This window comes from Dreissena polymorpha, unplaced genomic scaffold (assembly GCF_020536995.1).
Source record: "Dreissena polymorpha isolate Duluth1 unplaced genomic scaffold, UMN_Dpol_1.0 chrUn024, whole genome shotgun sequence".
NCBI lineage: Eukaryota > Metazoa > Mollusca > Bivalvia > Myida > Dreissenidae > Dreissena > Dreissena polymorpha.
Genome location: NW_026273338.1, coordinates 33,671 through 47,500, shown reverse-complemented (window position 1 = coordinate 47,500; position 13,830 = coordinate 33,671). Strand labels below are relative to the sequence as shown.

Genomic DNA, 13,830 nt, shown 5'->3' with positions numbered 1-13,830 from the left:
GAAAAATTTACACCTTTTGCACAAGTAATGTTATATACCAGTCGTGATATTTTAATCAATATAAACTTATAATTGTAAAAAATACGGTATTTTGGAACTTTTCTTTTTTCGTCAATCGCGGTTGACGGTCCCTTTAAGATATTATGAGCGAATAGACTAACAACGATACACACATTAATCAAGAAATATCATCGACAATGTTTTGTCACGATTTCGTTATGTATCAAGTTAATGCATGTCATTGTATTACAATTGGGATAAATCACTGATATTACGTGTACACGAGTGTCACAAAAGCTTGAACGCTTTGTGGATTTATCTATTTTTTGATTGCTTATTAACTTTTTGTCAAGTTTACGTTATAATAAGAGCATTTATATCAACCTCCATTCGAATATGGTTTCTGTTGATCAATCATGATATGAAAACATTAATAACTATAACCTACTAACTATGACCTACTATTTTCGGTCGAAAAAAAATCCTGGTGACCTTAGATTTATTTTTCATTGAATCCAAGTAAATTAATAAAATGGATAACAATGTTCAATTTAATTTTTTTTGTTTTATTGTAGAAGATTTAATTGCATTATTAATAAACAAGGGTTAAACATATTAGCATAAACGTTGTGGTATGTGTATTCGGATATTTCTATATTAAAAATACAAATGTATATACACATGCATTAAAACGACAATATAACACGCATATATAATAGCTCATATTTAGAATTGTATTCAGTTAAGCTATATCTAATTTTCTTAAATATATGATAGTGTCTGCAATAATGTTATTTCATACTTAACATGTACATACAAATCAAACACATGATATGCTGTAAACCTAAATTACGGTTTCTTTCGCAAATACGATTCCATTAAGTTAAATATTTTAGTGGCCACAGCCGATTCAAAATCGATTGTTCCTTCACCGTACTCAAATTTCCTTCCAACATCGATGCTTAAAACGTCAGCTGCTTGATTGCTAAATTTCCGTATTAATTTGAACGGTATTGAAACAATGCTGACTTTGGAGTCCGCGTCTTCAATGAACATCCTTTCAGTCCTGACAGCCAAGACTCGCTTGCCGACAACGTTTATTTTTACTGCCAGAGGAGTGTTTTGTACTGTCACGTGAATTTTTTTAACTGAAATGAGAAAACGATAACAATTATAAGTGATATGTAGAAAAAGACAATGGTTCTTTAATATACCAATATATTATAAAAACACTCTATATATTAAAGGGAAAGTCAAACAAACGCACAGGATAGAACTTCTACTACTATTTTTACAACAACACCAACAACAACAACAACTACTACTACTACTACTACTACTAATACTAATACTGATACTAATATTAATACTTATACAACTACTACTGCTTATTCTACTACTTCTATAATTCCATATTAAATATTGTGCTTTACGATTAAGCAAGATCGGAAATACAAAGTGTTCAAACCTTGGATAAAATTCGCTTAGACATTGATCATTTATTACATTAAGTCGAAAGCACGACACACTTACTTCTAGGTGGAACCAATGGTGGTTCCATGTTGTGCTCGTTTGTCTTTTTAGTGTTGACACTTTTGTCATTCTGTAAAGATTCTCCTTTACCATCAGGTTGCTTTTCATTTTCACGTCCCTCACCCTTTGTGTAAAAGAAGTCATCGATGCGAATCAATTCGTCGCTGTTTTCGAAAGACACACCAATCTCTCGTTTGCATTCTGTGATGTCTGGATCTAGTTTATTGTTGCGCAACTGTGCCTGTAGTTTAAATGAAATTTGTAAGTCGGTGTCAGCATCATCATACTGGGTAAAGCCTTTATCAGCGCCTAAACATTTTGGATTTTCTTTCACAGACGTGTTTTCAAAACTCACCTCTCGTTTGCATTCTTCAATTTTACTCACTTTATATTCGTTGTGATCTTTAAGCAATGTGAACTTATCGTGAAGTTCCACGCATGAATTGCACAAAGCCTGTCTGCATTGTTCACAATAGAAATTGTCCGTGAATAGTTCATTTTTGCATATCATACACAGGACAGGGATATCCTTCCGATTTTCAGAATGTTTGTAACTCATGATTAAAAACGATAGGCAACACACGTCCATAACGTTCAAAATGAATTTGCTTTCATAGCACAATGTTAGCCGAAAATTTTATTTTATTTTTACCTGTTCGCGGTACTGACACGTGATGCATATCTAATATTTTACCTTTTATGTGCACAATATTCATCCTGTATATTTTGTCGACTCTATTGTCTAGCTACACCTTGATGCATTTTCAAGCCATTTACAGCCGAAATCCATTCTTTATATTTAAACTCATCCATTTTGTCTGGTAAACTTTCATGTTAATGAAGTCTTCTTCGATAGAAAAAGTGCATGTTCTTGTATCTGAATTGGTAGGCGGGGGGGAATATCGTCCTGCAACTCATGGATGTTATAGATAATGGATGGAGCTCAAAGTGGAGCTCACTCGTCATAAGAGACTCCTGAATCTTTTCGTCAGCATAGCTGTCTGCTTTTATTTAAACCTATTTACTTTAGCTCTATTGCGTCACGATCCGAAGGCTTTTTGAAACGCTATCGGTCTCTGACACCATATCCAATACGCCACGACCGCCTTCTGTCTAACTCGGGATTAGACCTTTCTCAATACACAAATATTAAATATAGTCCGAATAAATAGATTCTTTAATAACCATTGTTAATTTGTTAATTTGAGATATATACAACTAAAAGAAGTTCTTTCCCTCTCTATTTTAGAAAGGAAATTATTAAATGAATCATAATAACGTAATAGTTTGGGCTAAGATAAAACATGTTCTTACACGTAAACAAAATATTGTATGTCTGTATTATTCTAATTCATATCCCATTTAAAGATCGGAGATTGCCATTGATCAATATTACTTCACCTCCAGAATTCTGCAATGTCAGTATGTATGCTCCATAAGTAAGTCATAAATAATTGATTTATTGTTATACAGTTATACACTTTATTTGTGGTCTACTCAATTTAAGTATCATCCGGTGGCCTGTTGCACAAAACCTGCGTTTTATAGAAACATATGTTTTTGCTGCAGTAAGGTTTTGTGAATGTTTGATAAACGCCTGTGTTTTTAAAAGCCAAACTGCAAGTCGTTTGTGCCAAGCTTACTCAAGGCTGAATCTTAGTACAAGTAGTTTGTACCAAGCTTACTCCAGGCTAAATCTTGGTACAAGTCGTTTGTGCCAGGCTAGCTCCAGGCTAAATCTTAGTACAAGTAGTTTGTGCTAAGCGTACTCCAGGCTAAATCTTGGTACAAGTCGTTTGTGCCAGGCTAGCTCCAGGCTAAATCTTAGTACAAGTCGTTTGTTCCAAGCTAACTCCAGGTTAAATCTTAGAACAAGTCGTTTGTGCCAGGCTAACTTCAGGCTAAATCTTAGTACAAGTCGTTTTTGCCAGTCAAACTCCATGATAAATCTTAGAACAATTCGTTTGTGCCAGACTAATTCCTTGCTTAATCTTTGTACAAGTCGGTTGTGCTAAGCTTACTCTCGGCTAAATCTTGGCACAAGTCGTTTGTGCCAGGCTAACTCCAGGCTAAATCTTAGTACAAGTCGTTTTTGCCAGTCAAACTCCATGCTTAATCCTAGAATAAGTCGTTTGTGCCAGGCTAACTCCTTGCTTAATCTTAGTACAAGTCGTTTGTGCCAAGTACTACTACTACTACTACTACTACTACTACTACTACTACTACTACTACTACTACTACTACTACGACTACTACTACTACTACTACTACTACTACTACTACTACTACTACTACTACTACTACTACTACTACTACTACTACTACTACTACTACTACTACGACTACTACTACTACTACTACTACTACTACTACTACTACTACTACTACTACTACTACTACTACTACTACTACTACTACTACTACTACTACTACTACTACTACTACTACTACTACTACTACTACTACTACTACTACTACTACTACTACTACTACTACTACTACTACTTCTACTACTGCTACTACTACTACTACTACTACTACTACTACTACTACTACTACTACTACTAGTACTACTACTACTACTACTACTACTACTCCTACTACTACTGTTAGGATTTTCGCGCGTCGTCGCACACACGAGGTCGCTGCAATCGTTCACGTTTTATTTGACGTCATATTTATATACTCGTTATTGTACGTTACATTTTGAAAAGTCAGATAAATGTACGAACCTACATAACGCGTAGTTTTCTATTACGATCGCACATTTTGGTGCCGTGATCATTCATTCTTAGCGCACATTTTGGTGCCGTGATCATTCATTCTTAGCGCACATTTTAGTGCCATGAACACACAAATGAACCTACAGAAGTTATTTGCAGCAAGAGACGGACATAGGGCTACACTTGAAGATTTATTCGTGCAACTAGAAACGGGCATGAGCGCGATGCCAATAATATCACTTTAAACAGATATAATGTTTATAAATAACATAATAATAATAATAATAGGTCAGGAGTTTACAGTGGGAATTATTTACAATCGACCTTGGTTTTCATAGATAAACATTGATAAATAACTGGAATCATGAGACTAAAAGTCCATAATGAGTTGTTCAATCGCATAAAACATGACTTTTATACATTTGCATGTTTGTTCTGTATGATAGTCAGAACACTGCTATTATTGTCAAAGTTGTTCATACGATCCATATACGTAGAGAACGTCGTTGCGAAATTATGTTTGATGTTTGTTTATTGTGGTTTGTTATTTGCATTTTTTGGTTGAATTACGAATTAGCAATGGTACTATGACAAATATATACACGCAAATCGCATGCCTTAAATATGAAATCACAAAGCGCTATTTACAAAAAGAAATTCGCAAAATACAACTGTCAAAAATGAATGATTCATCCCAATTGCATAATGACGATCAGTTGGGAAATACAATTAATCGCCCATTTAACAAACTCGAATTGATCGCAGCAACGACAAAACTCACAGTCACATCAAACCTAAAAAATTATTTTCTCGTGATAGAAGTTATATTTATATTAGTATATAGATGATGATCGCCAAATCTTCCATCTAACGTAATGTTAATTGTTGAACGCACAATAAAAAGCAAGTGTTTTCAATTTAAGTAAAAATAAATCCACCCAAACTTTTTCAAAGAAAAGAAAAACAAGCAAGTGCCATTGTATTTAATTACAAATATGGTAAATAAACAACAAGCAATTACGTTGAAACACACAATGCATAATTTACAGAACTATAATTGTCTCGGGCAACTGCTCTGAGTGTTCCTTATGATTATACACTCTTTGTTAAGATTTATTTACATACTAATAAAGTAGCATGCTCAGAATTTTTGTGAACAGAAAAAAACATATTTTAGTCTCTTAAAGACTTACGTTCTTATGCTCAATTTTATTGTGCTGCAAAACGTTGTTATTCTAATGCTCTGGTGAATATTAGATAGAGTTTATTTGGTGTCAGAAGCATTATTTGAACTCAGCTCAAACGTAAATGAATTAGTAAATTATCACATTTATGGGCCGCAAAAAAATGCATGTATTATATAATTGTGTAAATACGACACAAATGTACCTTTTACAGTTAAACACCTATAAAAAAAATCTTATTGTGATTGTTGTTTGTTCCGATAGTAATTTGCCTACACAATGGGGTAGTTAATGATTATTGAGAAATGAGAGGGTGAACATGTGGAGAAGAATATTGAGGTGGCAATCGCGATCTATATAACACACATGCATTAAGTATACTTAACAAATAGTATTTATCTAGCATAGTTTGTTGTAGCCCGAACCAATAACAATATATGGGCGCGTTTTGAGTGTAACATTTAATGACAATAGGCACTAATATGTTGTCTTAATGTTGTAAAGTGTACTTTTCTTACCCCTTGTTGCGTCAAGTGTATTCCTTTCCCATTGATCTGACACAACATGATGATCATCATTAAAATGTCAACCTTAACAGATTCACGTACACTAATTCGTAAAGTTTGGATCTCATAACTAGTTCACTCTGTTCAGTGTACGCTGACTCATTTTAACCAGTGTTGTCTGTGAAAATTGCCCCCCTTCGTCTATACATTCCCTCCTTTTACGGAAAATTATGTTATATATATATACATATATATATATATATATATATATATATATATATATATATATATATATATATATATATATATATATATATTTAAGTCAATAGGTCGTATGTACCTATATTTTTGTAAGAAACAAAATTCGGGGTACAGTTCCAAAATCAGATATTGTATGAAGTATCATCACATGATTGATTATACCGTTGGTGCTTAAAAGCGGTTACCGTTGGTTGATGTCAGGTTTGGATTTGTACGTTTTTCACTGACGTGTAGCCAATAACTATGACATACAATACAGTATAAAACATACAAACTTTCAAATGACATTATTAAAGCTGTTGTCATTTACTTGATGGGTAAATGCAAAGAATGGGGTCTTAAACCAGTAAGCTGTTATTACATTTTAATCCAAACACACCAAATTTTTATATAAAAAATTTATAAAAGTAAGTATTGAAGTAGTTCAATAAAGCACCAACGATCAGGTCGTTTATCGTGAATGCAAATAAACAACAGTAAAAGTTTCTCAAAGACTGGTGTAAAAATATTAATATTTTAGAGGTCACCGCTAGTGAATATTGCTACACAGGCATATTGAATTGGGAAGTCTGCAGGTGGGGTTGCTGCGATGGGAGCGATGGATACTCAATATGTTGCGAACAAACGTGAGTACTGTTGTGGACCCGTAAATAACATGATGCTTCAGGTATATCTAAATTTCAAGTGCATTTAACTTGGGTGTTTTGCAAAGTTTTAGTATATATGTTTTTATATTATGTACATTTCATGTTTGAGTGACTGAACCGCCTTAGGTTTGGTTGGTATGCTTAAACAGTATTGCGTTGTACAGAGCGTTTTTTTTTAGCGGAAGCCAGTGTCAAGATCCTTTTTGTTGGTACTGTACAATGTAAGATGATGCATATATTGTCCAGAATTTAAATGACTTCGATCGGTTGCTGTTAAGGGCCATACATACGGTCAGTATTTTATTTTCTTCAAAAGACGTATAAACACAATGTATAGTGTCATTCATATATGAATATGTATAGTAATATTTGACTGCTACACTCGTTAAGAAAGAAAAAAAACTATAATTATAAACATTTTTTTTAAACAAAAAAAGTACCAAAAGTGTTTGAATCCGCAGCCCAAAAATCAATTTTAATTTATGTAACATTCTCCTGTTAAGGTTTTCTTGTTACAAAAGTACAATGTTGTGTGCATTGTACGCCTCTGAATGTAACTTCAAATGAAAGATGTGAATAATGAATATACCACTTGTTGGTATATTTCATAATTGTGTTACAATTTATCATATATTTTTAATCTCATTACAAAGTATTGGATTACATCATATTGTGGACCTAAAGAGATCAAGGCAAATAATTGTGCATTTATAATTCATTACAAAATCAATAATGAATATAAATATTGGGTATGTGAATTAATAAATTAAGCATGCTAATTATGTATATGAATAAGTAAATGTGCTTGAAATAGCTTGAACTGTTTTCTATGTGTCTTACTCTATAAGGAAAAGAATTTTTTTTACATTTATTGTAACGTACATTACCGAAGTTCTCAATTTAACATTATTTTTTTTTACAATTTGTTTATTAAAATCTGATCTAGCGAGTGAGATCCATGGTAGCGAAGATTGCAAAAGTATACAAGTTTATTTACTGAATATGATTAAACAAAACACAAAGTAAATATTGACAAAAGTTAGCCTACGAATGCAACAAAGTTGATGATCGGCCGAAAACATAAGGGATGATCTTGTAACTGGAAACCAACAACATTTGTACTTCTAACCTTACTGTTAAAAATACATTCATTCAGATGTGTGACTATTTTGTTTCCGACATTCACTGAATGCTCAATTAGTCTACAGAGTTGCGATATTCGAATAATGTGGAAATGTTTTGCAATAGCATATAAGCATTCTTAATAGAAAAGTATGCGACCTCCCTTTCAAACGGCATTTCATAACTGCTACAAAATTGGCGCGAAATTGTCACGCCGACTACTTTTTAAAAAGCTCTCTAACAAATTGTTAAAAGCTATCTAACGTATTGTTATTGTCGGTCATTTTCTGGCGTCAAACGGCTATTTAATACAGGTTTAAATAACAGCGACCACGATATATTTTCAGCAGGCCTGATTGCTGGGTCCTTGGCAGGCTCATTGGTCTTAGTCGCAATCGTCGTGTCGATCGTCGTCTGTTGTGTATACTGCGTGCGCAGATCTTCAGGCACCAGTGGACAAGTGCTCGGAAACGCAAGTGAGTAATATACTATCCAGTAGATCAATCTGAGCTTATAATGATTTAAACTCATACCAACTAGTTATAATAGGACTAAGTTTGAATGACTGAGTACAAACCATAGCAAAATTTCCATTTGTTCATTGACATTTTACAAACATTATCAGTTCTTTTTTTCGATATTAGTTTTAAATCTGAAAAAAATAGTAATCAAAATTTCGTGTGTGTGACTATGGATTTGCTCTTTCAGCGATTGTACAAGCAGCCGTAGTGACATCGTCTAACCTGACCTATGGGCCACCACAGTCCTACCCGATGCAGACGACCCAGATGGCGTTAGTGTCAGCTCCACCCCTACAGGGCAGCGGTGCCCATCCCGGGTCCACAATGGGATCCGAACCACCCCCGTATTCTATGCAGCCGTCATCTTACTCACCGCAACGATATTAGAACACCATCAGAACTGCTAACTTGTGTTTTTCTAGCTGACATGATTGATTTCCTTGTTATGTTTTTGTTTCATATTTTTTGTATTCATTCCGACAAATAGCAAACAAATGTATATAATTATTCAATGCCATGTTTATAATAAACTTTACTTCATTTCTTATTTCTGATGTGTGCCCTTCGATGAATCGATGGACATGGTTTTCATGTGCCATGTTTATTGCTTGTGATACAACTATTTATATATTTCAGAACTAATTGAACTTACAATTTGAAATATCTTAAACTTGACCATGAAGATATAAGTAATTATTGGCCTGACACAGTTTTAAGGTGAACGTGACATTTCTGGAAAAACATAGTGTTGGGTTGATTTAATTTTAGTATGGAAGGGCATAAACCTTTCGGATGTATAAAGAATTATTTTTGGGTCAAACCATTTGATAATTTTCGATGTTTGGAAACAAATATTTAATGTTAATTTGAATGCTCGTTTATATATTGTAAATAGCAAATGAAGATAAAGCGTGTTTGTCATTGAACGTTCAAACAAAAAAATTAGTTGAACAATATGAAATATTGATTTAATAGTTTAGCCTTTTATTAATTAATATACTGTTTGTAAAACGTATGCAAGTTTGATAATTTATCCGATGAATGTCTAAGAGATTGTATGTCCTTATATGAAGATGTAACGAGCATTTTGCAATACTTTCATTAAACCTATAAATACACTGCCTTAACGACGAGATTTATAACAAAATTTCGGACTTCATAGTATATTTATAAATGCATTCATAATGGTTGATACAGGTTGTTATCAGCGGTAGTGGTTTGAAACGAAACGACGCGCTTAGCTGTTTATGTCAACTGACTAAGCGATATATCTGCGTACATTGAAACACGTATTTATCTTTAAAAAGCCGCGTTATATAAACGACTTGAATGTTTCGTAATTGTGAGTTCATTTAAGGACACGACATCGGTACATATATCAATAACAAAAATGGCAATTTCAACTCTACAGAAATTCTTAGTTTTGGCTGTCGGAATACACGGTAAGTTAGGTGTTAAATTCAATTGATATACTTTATACCAAAACTTAAGACGTTATGGCTATTTGTTTTGTTTTTAAATCAAGAAAATTATTATCACGATCTTGTGAAAAGTTGTATTTTCTCAAATCTTAAGTTCATAAAATCTCGAGAACATATGGGAATAATATATTGTATTCGCTTGCTTTATAATTTACCAGCATACATTAACATTTAAAATAGTATGCTTGGTTAATGAAGTAACAACGTCAAAATAAGGTGTGGCATTTTATGTAATTACTCGGCGAACAGCGAAAATGTCAGGTATCATATAATGCACATTGTTGTAAATATTGAATAGCCAATATATAGAATTGAAACAAAGAAACGCCTGACATAAACTGTTTGCAACAAATTTGCAAATGCAGTAATTCAATGCTTAAATACCAAAAACATTTCAATTGTCCAACGTTTTATCTGGTATATTTCAAATCATATTTGCGTCGACAGAAGCAATCGCACACTGTGTTTGCCAACCGACTCACACATTAATTGAAATATTATTTATTGAAGTATCTACTGTTATTTAATTAAAACTAGTCAACGCGTGTTTATATAAGTTAACGCTTAAGTACAACTATGATTATACGTGTAAATGTAACAAATACAATACTAGGCGTTTAGATATATTGACTTGTTAACTAAAACATAAAACACATGCAAGTTCTAGATAAAATTATTTGCGGAAATTACACGAAACGAGGTATTTATGTTCACCCGTATGTAGAAAACACAACAAAAACAAACAATCTGTAACGTTGCTTTATGAAAAAAAACAACTTGAGATAGCATTATCGAAGGTTGTTGAATCACGAATTTCTTCCCTGTTAAGATAATGCTTTGAAACGTATTTCTATATCAGGATGTAAATATTGATTTTGATTATCTACGAACTTTGACAACTCATGTTTTCGAAAAGCACATCGGTATGTTAATTTACATTTGAATTGCTGACGTGTATTATGGATTGTCACGTTAAAACAAATCGATTCAGGCAGTTTAAAGCAGACATATCAAAGAACAAAACAATATAAACGATAAACAAACAAAACATTTATTGATTTGCATCTCATTATTTTGTAAATGTTAATTCCTTCATGAGGCGAGATTGTTATGAACCGCTTGTTTATACGGTTGCTTGTTGCGCAGCGTCAGTCATGCATGAACAGTAAACGGAAAAAGATTTTATGAAGGAAGGACCGTTCACAGCGCAGTGACTAATTAACTCGCGCACTGATGCAATGCTTATGAAATATCTTAAGTAACATCCTGGTGCTAACCTCTTTAATCATAGTGCAGTCAAACGCATTATGATTCAAAAGCAAAAATACGTGAAATCCGTTAAGGAAAAAAACAATATTTAAGCATGACTTACACTTATTAATTTGAATATAAGAATACCCTTCGAAACACCGATGATAAAGCATGGAACTATTTCATTTTTAATACTTACACATTTTTATGTTTCTAAATGAAGAAGTCTAAGTACTTAAACCACGAAAGCAGCAACACCTATGATAAGATGTTTAAAAAAGTATTTAATTTCAAATACCGGTTGTAATAGTATTTTATGTATGCCGTGTCAATTCAATGGCGGATATTGCAACACAGTGGATCAAAATGTTTGAAGATATGGGTAAAACATCGCAACACACGCACAATGATTTAAATCATTGTATGCCCCCGGATCGAATGATCGGAGTTATATTGTTTTTTGACTGTCTATCTGTCTGTCATTGTATGTGTGTGTCTGTCCCAAAACTTTAATATTGCTCAAAAAACGAAAACTCTTAGGTTAATGTTCTTTAAACTTTACATGTGCATGCATCTCATTGAGATCTACTATCAAACATGGTTTGCGGTCACTTAGTCAAAGGTCAAGGTCACTGTGACCTTTACATAAAAATATAACTTTGTTTCTAAAATAGCTGCCGTGCGGCTTTAAAGCGCAGTAGGAGGCATTGTGTTTCACAAACACAGCTTTTGTGTATTATTATTTGTGGGTGTGGTTAGGTTCCTCTGCTGTCAGAAAATGAAGTGACCGAGTTTTGTAGTAGAAGCCCAAATACTACAGGGTCGGATAAATAAAGTAACATATCATATCATCCGGGTTGTAATATATATATGTATAAATATATATATATATATATATATATATATATATATATATATATATATATATATATATATATATATATGGCAAACACATCAATGAACATTTCAAATGTGTCTAAGGCATTTCGTATTTATAAAATCCATATGTGTTATGAACAGAGGTTACAGCTGGTCAGTGGTGTTTCGTACAGAAATCATTCGGCTCTGCGATTGAGTATAAGTACTGCAGTTGGGGATGCTGCACCGACAACTATGGGACACTGCTGTGAACAAACGTATGTAAAGTAACACAACTTTTTTCTGTTTATACAATACATTTAGATTATAACATTAAAATGTTTCGCTAATGTAAATATAAGTGTAATATTCTGACATAGTTAAGTATGTCATTTTTATATTGAAGTTAGATCACATATATATATATATATATATATATATATATATATATATATATATACATATATATATATATATATAGTTAATTAAAGGCAATATCGCAACCGTGTTTGAACAATAAGACTTAAAGAACGTATATTAAATTAAGTTTTCTTCTGTTTAAACCGAAGATTCAAATAACCAACTTGCAGTGATTAAATTGTCTGAGTACGTGTGCGTCACGTTATATGGTAACATGTGCATTTGATGTTATTTCAGTAATATTGGAGTTCCGGTCGGCAGCATAGTAGGAGGCGTGATCGGTCTGATAGTGCTGGTGTCGATACTGGTTGCCTGCTGTTGTATCATGAAACGGCAGCGAGCCCGCCAGGGGCAGGTTTTTTCCCCAGCAAGTAAGTTATATCTCCTTTCTTTCAGTTTAAAAATAAAGTGCTATATTGAGTTCAATAAGTTACTGAAGAGGTGGATTGCATTTAAAACATGGGGAAATACGCAAATATAATGAGTTTGTAATATTTGAATAATCAAATATACCAAATAATAATATTAACACTATTATATTGTTACATTAATCCCCATGTCATGTAATCAGAAAAAGATTAACACATTTAACACATTGTGTTAACTCAATATACATTGAGATGTTTTGCGGAAAGGTACATTGACTTAATGTTTGTGTTGTTCAGTTTAAAAACCTTCCTTTACAGTGAAAGAAATATGAAATTTTGTTATTTATAGATGTCCAACCCGTTTACGGTGCCCCCGGTTCACAGATGGCATACGTACAGCAACCGTACCAGCCTCACCCTATTCAAACAACCAACATGCTGCCAGGTTACGGTTCAGCATCCACTCAACCGATGCAGTCATGGCAACCGCCACCATATGAGGAGGTGAACAAGGGTTTGAAGCCTTGATAAGACTTATTCATTACGAATAGTGATGTTTCAAGTCTTAACATACTGTACGTGTGCGTTTGTATATACGTACGAACATATCGTATACTGTATTTATTCGTGTTTGATTATATCGCCCTTGCTTAACAATGTTTGTAAAACATGCCACTATCAGATAATAATAAAAGATGAAATTAAACCTGGCAACGAAAATTATATTTAAATACATTTGGAGATTTGGAATTGAAATATACACAAACACCAATAAATTAATGGTCCCTTTTTATTTTAAGAAAAAACTACAAACTGTTTTGATCAACAAGAAGAGGACCGTTTTGAAAATTGTGCCGATCTATTTATAAAGGCGTAAGTTATTTTGATGCATAATCTAAACAAACGACGCTTTATAAGCGTTAGATAAAACTGAATTTGATTAAGCGTTTTTTTT

At 33.1% G+C, this 13,830-nt stretch overlaps 2 protein-coding genes across 2 annotated transcripts in view; both read left to right on the top strand.

Moving 5' to 3' along the window:
- LOC127863654 (uncharacterized) overlaps nt 1-9,219 on the top strand; it is a 19,250-nt gene extending 10,031 nt beyond the window's left edge. Inside the window, exons 2-4 of the mRNA XM_052403278.1 lie at nt 6,728-6,833; nt 8,324-8,452; nt 8,685-9,219. Coding sequence (XP_052259238.1) covers nt 6,797-6,833; nt 8,324-8,452; nt 8,685-8,884 — 366 coding nt within the window. The 5' untranslated portion in view covers nt 6,728-6,796 and the 3' untranslated portion in view covers nt 8,885-9,219. The remainder of the gene's footprint in view (nt 1-6,727; nt 6,834-8,323; nt 8,453-8,684) is intronic.
- Nucleotides 9,220-9,731: 512 nt separating this feature from the next.
- On the top strand, nt 9,732-13,581 carry LOC127863662 (uncharacterized). The gene is made up of 4 exons (XM_052403286.1): nt 9,732-9,939; nt 12,250-12,365; nt 12,745-12,878; nt 13,225-13,581. Exons 2-4 carry the CDS (start codon nt 12,343-12,345, stop codon nt 13,401-13,403), a joined length of 336 nt encoding a protein of 111 aa, XP_052259246.1. The 5' UTR covers nt 9,732-9,939; nt 12,250-12,342; the 3' UTR covers nt 13,404-13,581.
- The last annotated feature ends 249 nt before the right edge of the window (nt 13,582-13,830 follow it).